At 43.8% G+C, this 13060-nt stretch overlaps 1 protein-coding gene across 1 annotated transcript; it reads right to left on the bottom strand.

Annotated features, from left to right (window-relative positions):
- ATP5F1E (ATP synthase F1 subunit epsilon) lies at positions 1-11289 on the bottom strand. Its single transcript, XM_073607561.1, has 3 exons — positions 11122-11289; positions 3417-3543; positions 1-139 (listed from the first exon to the last, which is right to left on the bottom strand). Exons 1-2 carry the CDS (start codon positions 11151-11153, stop codon positions 3420-3422), a joined length of 156 nt encoding a protein of 51 aa, XP_073463662.1. The 5' UTR covers positions 11154-11289; the 3' UTR covers positions 1-139; positions 3417-3419.
- Positions 11290-13060: the final 1771 nt, after the last annotated feature.

The raw sequence follows: 13060 nt of genomic DNA, 5'->3' as shown, positions 1-13060 counted from the left end.
TTTTACAAATAAAACAATCCCTGTTTTATTTGGTCTTATGGTTTAAATTAGAAACAAAACACATTTACAGATGTAGACGTATTCAGGAAACAACCCAAGGATAATCCATTATTCTATCAGAGGTTCTGGTGTTCAGCATCTGAAAAACAAGAAAAGGTGGAACACGATTACTGAAAAGTGAATACATCCATCACTATACATCATAAAAATGAACCACATAGCAGACCATTTATATCAGATTCCAGCTATCATTTTTCCAATGCAGGTAGAAAAAAAATCCAATTGGCTGACGAGGATAATTCTTTTTTTTTTTTTTTTTTTTAAAGTTAAACTCCAGCCTACTATACAGTAACATTATATCCTGTGGTTTGTGTAAACATCTACATGCTATCAAAGATATACCCTGTGTTCCAGTCAGCTTATCGATTGAAAACTTGTGTTGCCCAGGCCACAAAGGAACTATAAATCTCAGCAGTGGGTGGGCTGGCACTTAGTGCCTCTACAGGTCATGTTTTCTGCCTCAATAGGAAATTTACTGTAAGTACAAGAGGACTCACTGATCAACTATATGAATAAAGAAATTAATTTTCACCAACAGAGGGCAGTATAGTCATAAATAATACAAGACACAAAAAATGGCAACACTGTAAGAGCTGCAGTCATGCAGCTGAAGACAACCAGATACTAAAATCAAAGCAAATTTACAGGCCTCTATCTTGCCTAACCACAGAAAAAAAAAAAAAAAAAAAAAATGCGCCTTCAAAAATACTAAAAATTTAAAAATGAGATTTGGGACTAAAAATTTGGGAGGGTAGCCTGGTTACAGTGCCCATCACTCGTGTGACCGGCCTATCCTCTAGGCGCAAAATTCTTTGTGCTCTAATATAAGCAAAAGAACTCCATGAGAAACACGACAGGCTTCACACTGCAACCTGTTTTTTAATAAATAGGACGAAAAATGCAGACAGCTGTGAGAAGTAACAGTATCCAGCATTACTATAGACTGGAGGTCAGCAACCTGTCATTCGCAGGCAGGTGACGAGTAGATCACGTCCCTTCCTTGCTGACCCCTGGATGAGAGGGGCGGCATAAGTGGCATTTACTGGAACCAATCCCCTGTATTCTCCACCTGTGGCAGCTGAAAGGCGGCTTCTCCTCCTCCTCTCCCTCCTGCTGGCATTCAGCTGCCACAGGAGGAAAATACAGGAGGATCAGTAAATGCCGCTCCCGCCTTCCCACCCGTCCAGGTTCTCCTTCACTGTGCTGTTGCCCCACCAGCATCTCCTCCTCCTTTTCTGCCAGCTGCTGTAAAGAGAGAGGGGGGTTTTTAGGATGGAGGGAAGGGGCCGGTAATCATGCAATTTACCGGCCCCTTCCTTTTCTGAACGAACACAGCAAGTGACCGGTAATGATCACTGTGTTCATTCACACCTGAAGCATAGTAAACAGTGTTGAATGAACAGGGATACTGTGCAGAGCTCTTCCTGTTCATTCATTCTGTACAGCTGAAGCTGCAGAGATGGAGATGACACCAACCACTGTCCTAAAGTAGGCAAAAGTTTATATTTTTATGGCGGCATTTGTTTTATTATATTTTTATATGTTTTCCTTACAACTTAATTTAGTTAGGTCTAGCTAATTAAAAGAAAAAAAAAAGAAAAACCTGGAGATCATTGATCTCTTTCATGCTGTTCAGGTAGGTCTCAAAATTCTCAAAGGCTGCCTGCCCCTGTTACAGATAATCCCTCTGGTATTCTAGATCAGGATTTCTCAACTCCAGTCCTCAAGGCGCCCCAACAGGTCATGTTTTCAGGCTTTCCAGGGAAATCTTGAAAACTTGACCTATTGGGGCACCTTGAGGACTGGAGTTGAGAAACTGATCTAGATTACTAAAAGAGTCACCAAACTCTTCCACAAACTGACATCCTTACAGCATTAATTGTGCTACTGATATACTGACGACTCCACATACACCTTATGTAACCTGCACTTCTATATATAGCATTTACTGCAAAATCACTACATGCATTTTTGAAAATACTTTGGGAGTTTACTGCACCGACTCACTGCTTTCACTTTCATTGCAACGTTTAGACCTCATGCACACTGGATGTTTTTACAGCTCCTGTTTTTGGGTTCAGACATTTTTTTTTTATACAGTCAATAAACTCTCCAGCATGTTATACTATGTGTCCATGCACACATAGGCTGTTGTCAACTGTTTTTGGCTGGGGCATTTTTTGGCAGTAAAAAAAACCCAAGGCGTTTTATAGCTGTAAAAACGTTCTAACATCAAAACACGCCTTTAAACGCTCACCAGCGTTTAACAGTTTTCATCCACTTAAAAAAACGCTAAAAACCGCTAACGCTGAAAAACGCTATTGTAGAAACTCACTGCAAAGCTACTGCCGTTTTTATGACGTTATTATAACGTCCAGTGTTCATGGGGCCTTATGAATAACCTCAGAATTGTGGTCTTAAAGTGGGCCTAGTGTTTAATGTAAACAAAAAAAGGACACTGCACTTAACCAACACATAACAGACACAAAATACAAAGTATTGCATAGAAATAAAAATAGATACACAATGGTATTCAATTTGTTGGACTGCAGCACTTCCATACTAGCACTGTATACTACATTCCAAGAAGTGCTGGCAACTTCCTGGTATGTTGTACATGCTGAGCCAAAATGTGTGTCTGCTCAATTTCTATGCTGCCACAGCTACATATTAGGTTGCGCTGTGCTGTACAGAATGAAGAAACTCACACAAGCAGAGTCACAACATGAAAACTCCAGCATCTTATCTGGGATTCAAAATGAGGACCCGGCACTGCAAGTCATAAGTGCTAACCAGTAAGTCACTGTGCTGACTCTGGCCTGAATTTAAAATTGGAACTTCACCCTATTAAATAAACATTGACTATTTTTATGCATGTGGTGTGAACCGGCCTTTAAATTCTTTTTTTTTACCATAAACATTTTTTCTGTTTTTTGTCCTATGCAAATGAAATCATACATCGTAGGAGTCCTCGGGAGGGGAGGAGGGGTTTCTCAGCCAATTACACCCTCCTGCCTGCATGCCTGAGCTAAGGGCAGATGGATTCCAGGAAGTTAATGCTACATGAATCATCTGCCCTTATTCAAGATCGCCAAGGCTCGAAATGCTAGGAGGGCATTTTTCGAAGTGATTTGTCAGCAAAATAAAGCAAAGAGACATAGATGGATGTGAGAGTTTGATTTGAATAAAAAAAGTGAATTAAATAGCGTTTTTGGTTTGTGGTGCTCAGATACAGTGCAGATCCGCTTTATCTGACTACAATGGGCGATTATATTTTATTCCGCTCCACTGAATATTTCCTAGATACATAAAGAACGAGCCCAATGAGTTAGAATAAGCAGTTACAGTTAACTTACTGATCATTCTTTCTTCGGTTTGATGACCCTCACATTGGTAGCCGATACCTTGTCTGCTTCTGCCTTGAACTGGGGCTTCAGTGCCGCCCTCACAGCCTGAGCACAGATCTGAGAGTAGCGGATGTAGCTAAAAAAAAGAGAAACAAGCCTGCTATAAAACAAAGTATTCTATACATACATTAAGACTAGTTGGAAGTAAGCTACAAGTATGAGTCTTAAGCTGGCAATACATAATACAAGGTTCTTCCTCAATTTCCTTTAGATTTACCTTTAACTCTGTAGAGAAAAGGCCGCCTCATTGTATACACATTGAAAGTGTTGGTAAATCTAAGGAGAATTGTATGGCCAGAGATATAGAGAGATTATATATATATATATATATATATATATATATATATATATATATATATATATATATATATATATATATATATATATATATATATATATATATATATATATATATATATATATATATATATATATATATATAAAAAAACACACACACTTCGTTTTAGGGTTGCACCAATAGTTTTTTTTTTTTTTTTTTTACCGGCGAGTACTGATACTTACGGTCAAGTACTAGAGAGTAACGATACCCATGCGGTGTGCTTTGAGCCCATACAAAATAAATGGGCTCAAATCCCACTGTAAAGAATTGCATGCGATTTGAACAGGAATGTGGTGCGATTCCTGTCCGAATCATACACGGTTCCCCCCACCGCGTCTTGGCCTGTAAGAGAACAAATGACCCTAAAAAATTTTACGCCACATACACTCCATAACACCCCATGCAGGAGAAAAGGAAAAATGTGCCCCCTTCACCTAGTCCCTATTGGTTACAAGGTGGAGAACTACCACAGGATGTGCAAGTAAAATACACTTCAGGCTTACCTGTGAGGTGCTGGTGTTAGGGCCTGCTTCTGCTGCCTGTGCAGGTATCACAGAGGCCTCTGCTGGGCTTCACGGTTTTTAAAAACCACCAGCATCCCTGTTCACACCACAACTAGTGTCTCCGTCACCCGCTGATGACGTCACACGCCCCGGAAGTGACCCCACCGGGTACTTCCTGTGGGCCAGCTTGGAACGCAAGTTCCGCCCCTTCACGCGCGCAGCTTCCTCTCTTCTACTGCACACTCCAGCTAGGCTGTTTAGAAGGGAAAACAAGCCGACTGCCACCATGTGGCTCGCGGGCAGGAGCTCAGATGAACACTGCGGTGCTGGCATTTCCCATGCACTGAGAAGCAGGGACAGCAGCCACAAGCCTCATCCCCTGGTGGATGTGCCGCTCTGGGACCTAAGAAGAAGGTAGGAATACCACCCCAAATTGCCACAGGAGCCATGTTCATGAGACCTAGGGGAACCAGCTCCAGGAAACATGTTACCCCCCATCCGGGAGGAAACACTAATACTGACATGGGGCCTGGAGGACCGCCCTCTTATCTGGGGGGGGGGTTAACGCGTTTCCTGTCCTGGTAGGAGGAGCCCTAGGTCTCATGGGCTGTCTTGAAAGACGCTTAGAGAAACGATGTTTCTGGGGAGTGGTCAATACACACTCTGTGTACAGAACAACTCCAGGTAGACATATTGCACTACATTTACAGAAAATTACAACGGCTGCAGATTGAAAAGGAAAAGTCATTTTTAATAACATTCAATTACAATATGACTTGTGTCGCAATTGTATACGCTATATTATTTTTTTTTCTTTTTTGCTATTTTTTTTTCCCCCACGAAAGTGGAGTTACCCTTTAAGATAAAAAAGCAGCGACGCTATTGGCTCCCGTGGCTGTCAATCAAAGTCAGTCAGCCAATCAGGGGAGAGAGGGGGCGGGGCCAGGTCTCCATGTCTGAATGGATACACAGAGCTCTGACTCAGCTTGGGTGACCCTTGTAGAAAGCTGCTGGGCTGAGGGTAATTCAAAGAGGGGAGGAACTAGGATCAGCAAAGAGGGACCCAAGAAGAGGAGGATCCAGGTTGCTCTGTGGAAAGCAACTGCATAGAGGAGGCAAGTATAACATATGTTTGTTATTTAAAAACAAAAATAACAAACAAGCCCTTACAATCACTTTATTATATACTTTGTGTAGCACGTGCCATAGGCACTTCATCTTCTCTGATTTGATAAAAGTGGAACTCCTGTCAAAACATTTTTGTTTTGGATGTAGCAGGAAAGGGTTAAAAACGTTGGTTATTCCTGAAATCTGTGACTTCCCCAGTTTCTTGACTTTCAGGTGCCGCTAGCCATGAAAGGAAAAGATGGGAAATCTTCCCAGTGGGAGGATAGACAGTAGCAACAACCTGACTGGGGCTCAAACCCTTAATGACTATTCTAAACTAAAGGAATACTCATTTAAAAGTGGACCTGTAGGATAAACAAAACACATTAAGGCCTCGTTTACACTAGCTTTGCTGTCTGAAAAGCGATCCGCATTTGGATTACTCTTCAGAAACCACTTGACATGTGGTGAGGAAGTGTTGTATCACCTTCCCACTACTTATCCCCCCCCCCTGTAAATGCTGGACTACTGAGCAGCAACCTCGTGCAGTGCAGCCCCTTTCACTTGAATGGGACACATTTGGCAAGTGGCAGTCCCTGTTGAGCACTACAGGAGGTATAATTCCTGCCATGGCATGTGTACACCCTTTGGAGTGTGGGAGGAAACACGCCCAAGCAGAGAGAGAACATGCAGACTCTATGCAGGTTTTGCCATGGTTGGGATATGAACCGATGATCCCAGTGCTGCCAGGCAGGTATGCAAATCACTAAGCCACTGTTCTGTTATGGTGGGAGACACTGCAGAAGATGGACTTGTGATCTCCAAACTCATGGCCCATGGACACTTCCTCCAGATCTAACTGAAAGCCCACACCCCAGTATGGACCCAAAGCTGGAGGTAGAGCCCACAGGAGCCTGGCATTGTACCTTTGATCCACCGATTGCAATGCTTTGCAAAAAGATATTAAAGTGTTCTTTTCAGTGTTGCCTTATCTTGCACACAGGTAACAGGCCTCATATTTCCACACATATATACTGGTTCACAAACTCTGATTACTATACAGCTTGTGTGTACAGGAACACTGGAAGATGTGTCACAGGTCTCTGCAATATCCTAAAGACCCGCATCACATCTGTACACAATGTCACATGCTCATTCCCAGAAGGCTGCGGGGCCCGATGCCATTATGGCCTGGGCCAAAAAGCAGGAAGTGATATAGTAGTAAATCTTTTGGTATAAAGGGAAAACCTCTGCCCACCAAAAAAAAAAAAAAATTCTTAAAGTGTTAATAAACCCCAAACCAAAAATGTAATATATTGCAGCTCACCAATAATTAGATGTGGTGGCTGCTTTTTTTTGTTTTTTTTGTTTTTACACACCCCCTCCTTTGTTTTCACCAAATCATCCGGCCAATAACACACCTCCTGTATTTGAGCGTGTCCCCACTCTGGATGAAGGAGCACAGGGGGCACCTTTGAACAGCAGCATTGTAAGTCTGGGGGGAGGGGAGTGTTAGATGGACTAGCAGATTTAGATACACCAACAAACTGAAGCCAAACTCCAGCACACACTGTATAAGCTGTTACAATAGTTTTGTTCATTTGGGGATAAAAGTTTAATATAAATAAACGCTGATCATTGTAAGCACCCGTCAATGATAGTTTGTCTCAACCCCCTAACTGCTACATCTGGAGGAAAGCTTGTTCTGTTGAAAAACAGACTCACTGGCCAGATCAGGAGAAAATAATAGAAAGAGACTAAAAAAAAAAAAAAAAAAAAAAAAGAAAAAAAAAAAGGAAACTAATACAGCCATCACATCTAAGAGTTTGTAAGCTGCACTAGAAAAAAATGTTATTGGGTTTTAATACTGTTCCCCGTCTCCTCTTAACACTGATAGTGACTAACCTGTGTAAGAAAGATGTACACCCCTCACATTTTTGTAAATATTTTATTCTATCTTTTCATGTGACAACACTGAAGAAATGACACTTTTCTACAATGTAAAGTAGTGAGTGTACAGCTTGTATAACAGTGTAAATTTGCTGTCCCCTCAAAATAACAACACAAAGCCATTAATGTCTAAACCACTGGCAACAAAAGTGAGTACACCTCTTAGTGAAAATGTCCAAATTGGGCCCAATTAGAAATCCCCCCAGTGTCATGTGACTCGTTAGTGTTACAAGGTCTCAGGTGTAAATGGGGAGCAGGTGTGTCAAATTTGGTATTATTGCTCTCACACTCTCATACTGGTCACTGGAAGTTCAACATGGCACCCCATGGCAAAGATCTCTCTGAGGATCTGAAAAAAATAATTGTTGCTCTACATAAAGATGGCCTAGGCTATAAGAAGATTGCCAAGACCCTGAAACTGAGCTGCAGCACGGTGGCCAAGACCATACAGCAGTTTAACAGGACAGGTTCCACTCAGAACAGGCCTCACCATGGTCCACCAAAGAAGTTGAGTGCACGTGCTCAGCGTCATATCCCGCAGAGAGAACGTATTCTCTCTGGAGAAGAGATGCTTGAGAGGGGATATGATTTATATTTACAAATACCATAATGGTGACCCCACAATAGGGATAAAACTTTTTCACGGAAGGGAGTTTAACAAGACTTGTGGCCACTCATTAAAATTAGAAGAAAAGAGGTTTAACCTTAAACTACGTAGAGGGTTCTTTACTGTAAGCGGCAAGGATGTGGAATTCCCTTCCACAGGAGGTGGTCTCAGGAGGCATTGATAGTTTCAAAAAACTATTAGATAAGCACCTGAACGACTAAAACATACAGGGATATACAATGTAATACTGATATATAATCACACACATGGGTTGGACTTGTGTCTTTTTTTGGCCTCACCTACTATGTAACTATGATTACTGGAACCATGTCCTGTGGTCTGATGAGACCAAGATAAACGTATTTGGTTCAGATGGTGTCAAGCGTGTGTGGCGGCAACCAGGTGAGGAGTACAAAGACAAGTGTGTCTTGCCTACAGTCAAGCATGGTGATGGGAGTGCCATGGTCTGGGGCTGCATAAGTGCTGCCGGCACTGGGGAGCTACAGTTCATTGAAGGAACCATGAATGCCAACATGTACTGTGACATACTGAAGCAGAGCATGATCCCCTCCCTTCGGAGACTGGGCCACAGGGCAGTATTCCAACATGATAAGGACCCCAAACACACCTCCAAGAGGACCACTGCCTTGCTAAAGAAGCCGAGGGTAAAGGTGATGGACTGGCCAAGCATGTCTCCAGACCTAAACCCTATTGAGCATCTGTGGGACATCCTCAAATGGAAGGTGGAGGAGCGCAAAGTCTCTAACATCCACCAGCTCCGTGATGTCATCATGGAGGAGTGGAAGAGGACTCCAGTGGTAACCTGTGAAGCTCTGGTGACCTCCATGCCCAAGAGGGTTAAGGCAGTGCTGGAAAATAATGGTGGCCACACAAAATATTGACACTTTTGGCCCAATTTGGACATTTTTACTTAGGGGTGTACTCACTTTTGTTGCCAGTGGTTTAGACATTAATGGCTGTGTGTTGAGTTATTTTGTGGGGACAGCAAATTTACACTGTTATACAAGCTGTACACTCACTACTTTACATTGTAGCAAAGTGTCATTTCTTCAGTGTTGTCACATGAAAAGATAGAATAAAATATTTACAGAAATGTGAGGGGTGTACTCACTTTTGTGAGATACGGTATATATCTACTGTCTGGTCTGCTCATTTGATCTCATGTCTGCCAGCAGCTGCAGGGGAGAGGAGGTAGTGCCAACAACATTATAACCTATGGGTAAGGTCACCCTGTTGTCGAGCAGCCTTTCCTCTCCCTGCTGTCTGACACAGGGGGTCATGTGACCAAACCAGAGTGGACTGAAAATGGGTAAGTATATACACCTCTTTCTTACACAGGTTAGTCAGCACAGTTGTTAGGATGGGGGAAGGGACAGATTTAAGATTAGTTAGGATAGCCTGGAGTTCTGCTTTAAAGGGGGGAGGGGTGTTAGTGAATGAAGCCCCATTTTAAGCATATATTGTTTTGGTGATTTTGTTGGTAGGTTTTAGTGGTGGGCGGAAACAGAACTGGACAGTTTTTAAAAAGGTTTTTTAAATGTAACCACTTTCCTCCAGTCAATAGACGTCCTCCCAGAACCCACTGCGGTGCACACCCGGCATGCTCTGTGATTGCTGGGTCCTTCGGACTCTTTTTGCACTGACGTCAAAAGAGGGACTACTTTTTTTTTTTTTGCACTGACGTCAATAGGGGGACTACTTTTTTTTTTTGCACTGACGTCAATAGGGGGACTACTTTGTTTTTTTTGCACTGACGTCAATAGGGGGACTACTTTTTTTTTTGCACTGACGTCAAAAGAGGGACTATTTTTTTTTTTTGCACTGACGTCAATAGGGGGACTACTTTTTTTTTTGCACTGACGTCAAAAGAGGGACTATTTTTTTTTTTTGCACTGACGTCAATAGGGGGACTACTTTGTTTTTTTTGCACTGACGTCAATAGGGGGACTACTTTTTTTTTTGCACTGACGTCAAAAGAGGGACTATTTTTTTTTTTGCACTGACGTCAATAGGGGGACTACTTTTTTTTTTGCACTGACGTCAAAAGAGGGACTATTTTTTTTTTTTGCACTGACGTCAATAGGGGGACTACTTTGTTTTTTTTGCACTGACGTCAATAGGGGGACTACTTTGTTTTTTTTGCACTGACGTCAATAGGGGGACTACTTTGTTTTTTTTGCACTGACGTCAATAGGGGGACTACTTTTTTTTTTGCACTGACGTCAAAAGAGGGACTACTTTTTTTTTTTGCACTGATGTCAATAGGGGGACTACTTTTTTTTTTGCACTGACGTCAAAAGAGGGACTATTTTTTTTTTTTGCACTGACGTCAATAGGGGGACTACTTTGTTTTTTGCACTGACGTCAAAAGAGGGACTATTTTTTTTTTTTTGCACTGACGTCAATAGGGGGACTACTTTGTTTTTTTTGCACTGACGTCAATAGGGGGACTACTTTTTTTTTGCACTGACGTCAAAAGAGGGACTACTTTTTTTTTTTTTGCACTGACGTCAATAGGGGGACTACTTTTTTTTTTTTTGCACTGACGTCAATAGGGGGACTACTTTTTTTTTGCACTGACGTCAAAAGAGGGACTACTTTTTTTTTTTTTGCACTGACGTCAATAGGGGGACTACTTTTTTTTTTTTTGCACTGACGTCAATAGGGGGACTACTTTTTTTTTGCACTGACGTCAAAAGAGGGACTACTTTTTTTTTTTTTGCACTGACGTCAATAGGGGGACTACTTTTTTTTTTTTTGCACTGAAGTCAATAGGGGGTGTTTAATAGGCAGGTGAAAGGTGCTTGCATGGCAGGCTAAGAACACTGCGTATAATTGGGAGACAGCGGCTAAGCGTTGTCAGCCTGACACAGGAAGTGACATCACTGGTGGAGTCACCATAAAGTCTTTATGTCAGAGCGGTGTACAGAGAGGAATGAGGTCACTCACTGGGAAAGATGTAGGATTTCCACACACTTTCTCTGGTGACCCCCCACCTCCTCTGCGGTAACAGGTTCTCTTCACCAGCCCGCTGAGGTCACAGCTCTCTGGGTTACAAATATAAATAAGAGAGGTGGGGCTCAATGGAACTCTTCTATGCCGTGTGCGGTACCCTGCTCTCCTCACCTGAGGCCGGCCTGTCTCCAGTACGCCACCATGGTTACACCGAGCGGTCACCGTGCACAGTGCTGACAGAAGGTCAGGAGGAGAAATCCAGCGGAAATAGAAAGCCGAGCGACCGCTGCTCAACCAATCAGCGACCAGGATACAGGGGGACGAGCCAGTCACGACACAGCTTTGTGAACGCGCAGCAGCGTGTTCTTTCACCAATCACAGAACGAGGTAATACCACACTTCCGCTTGTAAGAAGCCTTCCGGGTCATGCACTTTTCCCCCCCCGAAACAACTTTATTTGTAAAGTACATATAAACACTGCTTGGCTCAGATAAACTGGGAAGGTCACCTCTAGTTAGCATTGTCCTAGGTTAAAAAAAAAATGTGTCCTTTGTGTTTGGAGGAACGACTCTGTTGTATGCATTCCATTATTTTCTCCATAATTGGCTCAGTTATGAACCACTTGACATGTGGAAGATTAACCCCCCTTTTTGCAATACGACACTGCGTTATTTTGACAGAATTGCGAACGATGTGTGACGCTGTACGTGTTTATTTGTGATGCTGTACCCAAATAAAAATGATGTCCCCCACCACAAATAGAGCTTTCTTTTGGTGGTATTTGATCACCCCTGCATTTTTTAATGTTTACGCTATAAACAAAAAAAGAGCGACATTTAAAAAAAAAAAACAAACAAACAAAACATTTTTTTACTTTCTGCTATAAAACATATACAATAAAAAAAAAATGTCTTCATCACTTTACGCCAATATGTATTCTGCTATACATTTTTGGTAAAAAAAAAATCACAATAAGTGTATATTGATTGGTTTGCACAAGACACCCAGACTATATGGCCCCCCCGTGACATCCAGACTGCCCCCCCCCCCCGTGACATCCAGACCGGCCTCCCCCTGTGAAATCCAGACCCCCCCCCCTGTGACATCCAGACCAGCCCCCCCCTGTGACATCCAGACCAGCCCCCCCCTGTGAAATCCAGACCACCCCCCCCGTGACATCCAGACCAGCCCCCCCGTGACATCCAGACCGGCCCCCCCTGTGACATCCAGACCGGCCCCCCCTGTGACATCCAGACCGGCCCCCCCTGTGACATCCAGACCAGCCCCCCCCCCTGTGACATCCAGACCGGCCCCCCCTGTGACATCCAGACCGGCCCCCCCTTGTGACATCCAGACCGGCCCCCCCTGTGACATCCAGACCGGCCCCCCCTTGTGACATCCAGACCGGCCCTCCCCTGTGACATCCAGACCGGCCCCCCCCTGTGACATCCAGACCGGCCCCCCCCTGTGACATCCAGACCGCCCCCCCCCTGTGAAATCCAGACCGCCCCCCCCTGTGAAATCCAGACCGCCCCCCCCCTGTGACATCCAGACCGGCTCCCCCCCTGTGACATCCAGACCAGCTCCCCCCCGTGACATGCAAAAAAGGGGATCCTAGTTTGGTAAGTACCTCAAAACAGGGTGACACTGTAGGTACTGGCAAAACATGTGCCAACGTCCCTATATACATTTATTTGGGAATTTCTATTTTTTTCATAGTTTAATTATTTATGTGCCCTCAAAGTCCCATTTCTCATAGTTTTCCATCCCCCCCTGTGACATCCAGACCGGCCCCCCCTCCTGTGACATCCAGACTATACAGCCCCAAAGTTGGTGGAGCGGAGCCGCATGGTTACAATAGAGATTGAGCCGCCCATCCCCCAACCCTTTCCATAACAGGTCACAGAGACTGGCAGCGGGGCGGAGCAGGCCGGGGGGTGGGCGGCGCCGCAGCTCAATCTCTATTGTAGCCATCTAGCCAGCCTACGTTCTCCTTGAAAATGGCGGCCGGCTGAGACATGGTCTCTGCCGGCCGCGGACCTCTAGCGGCCGGCGGCGTAAAACGGGAAAAAACAAATTTCTCGCGACATCTCCCGGGAAACGATCGGGA

This window comes from Aquarana catesbeiana, linkage group LG12 (genome assembly GCF_042186555.1).
Source record: "Aquarana catesbeiana isolate 2022-GZ linkage group LG12, ASM4218655v1, whole genome shotgun sequence".
Classification (NCBI taxonomy): Eukaryota; Metazoa; Chordata; class Amphibia; order Anura; family Ranidae; genus Aquarana; species Aquarana catesbeiana.
The sequence above is the reverse complement of the archived record's forward strand: the minus strand, read 5'-3'. Positions and strand labels throughout refer to the sequence as shown.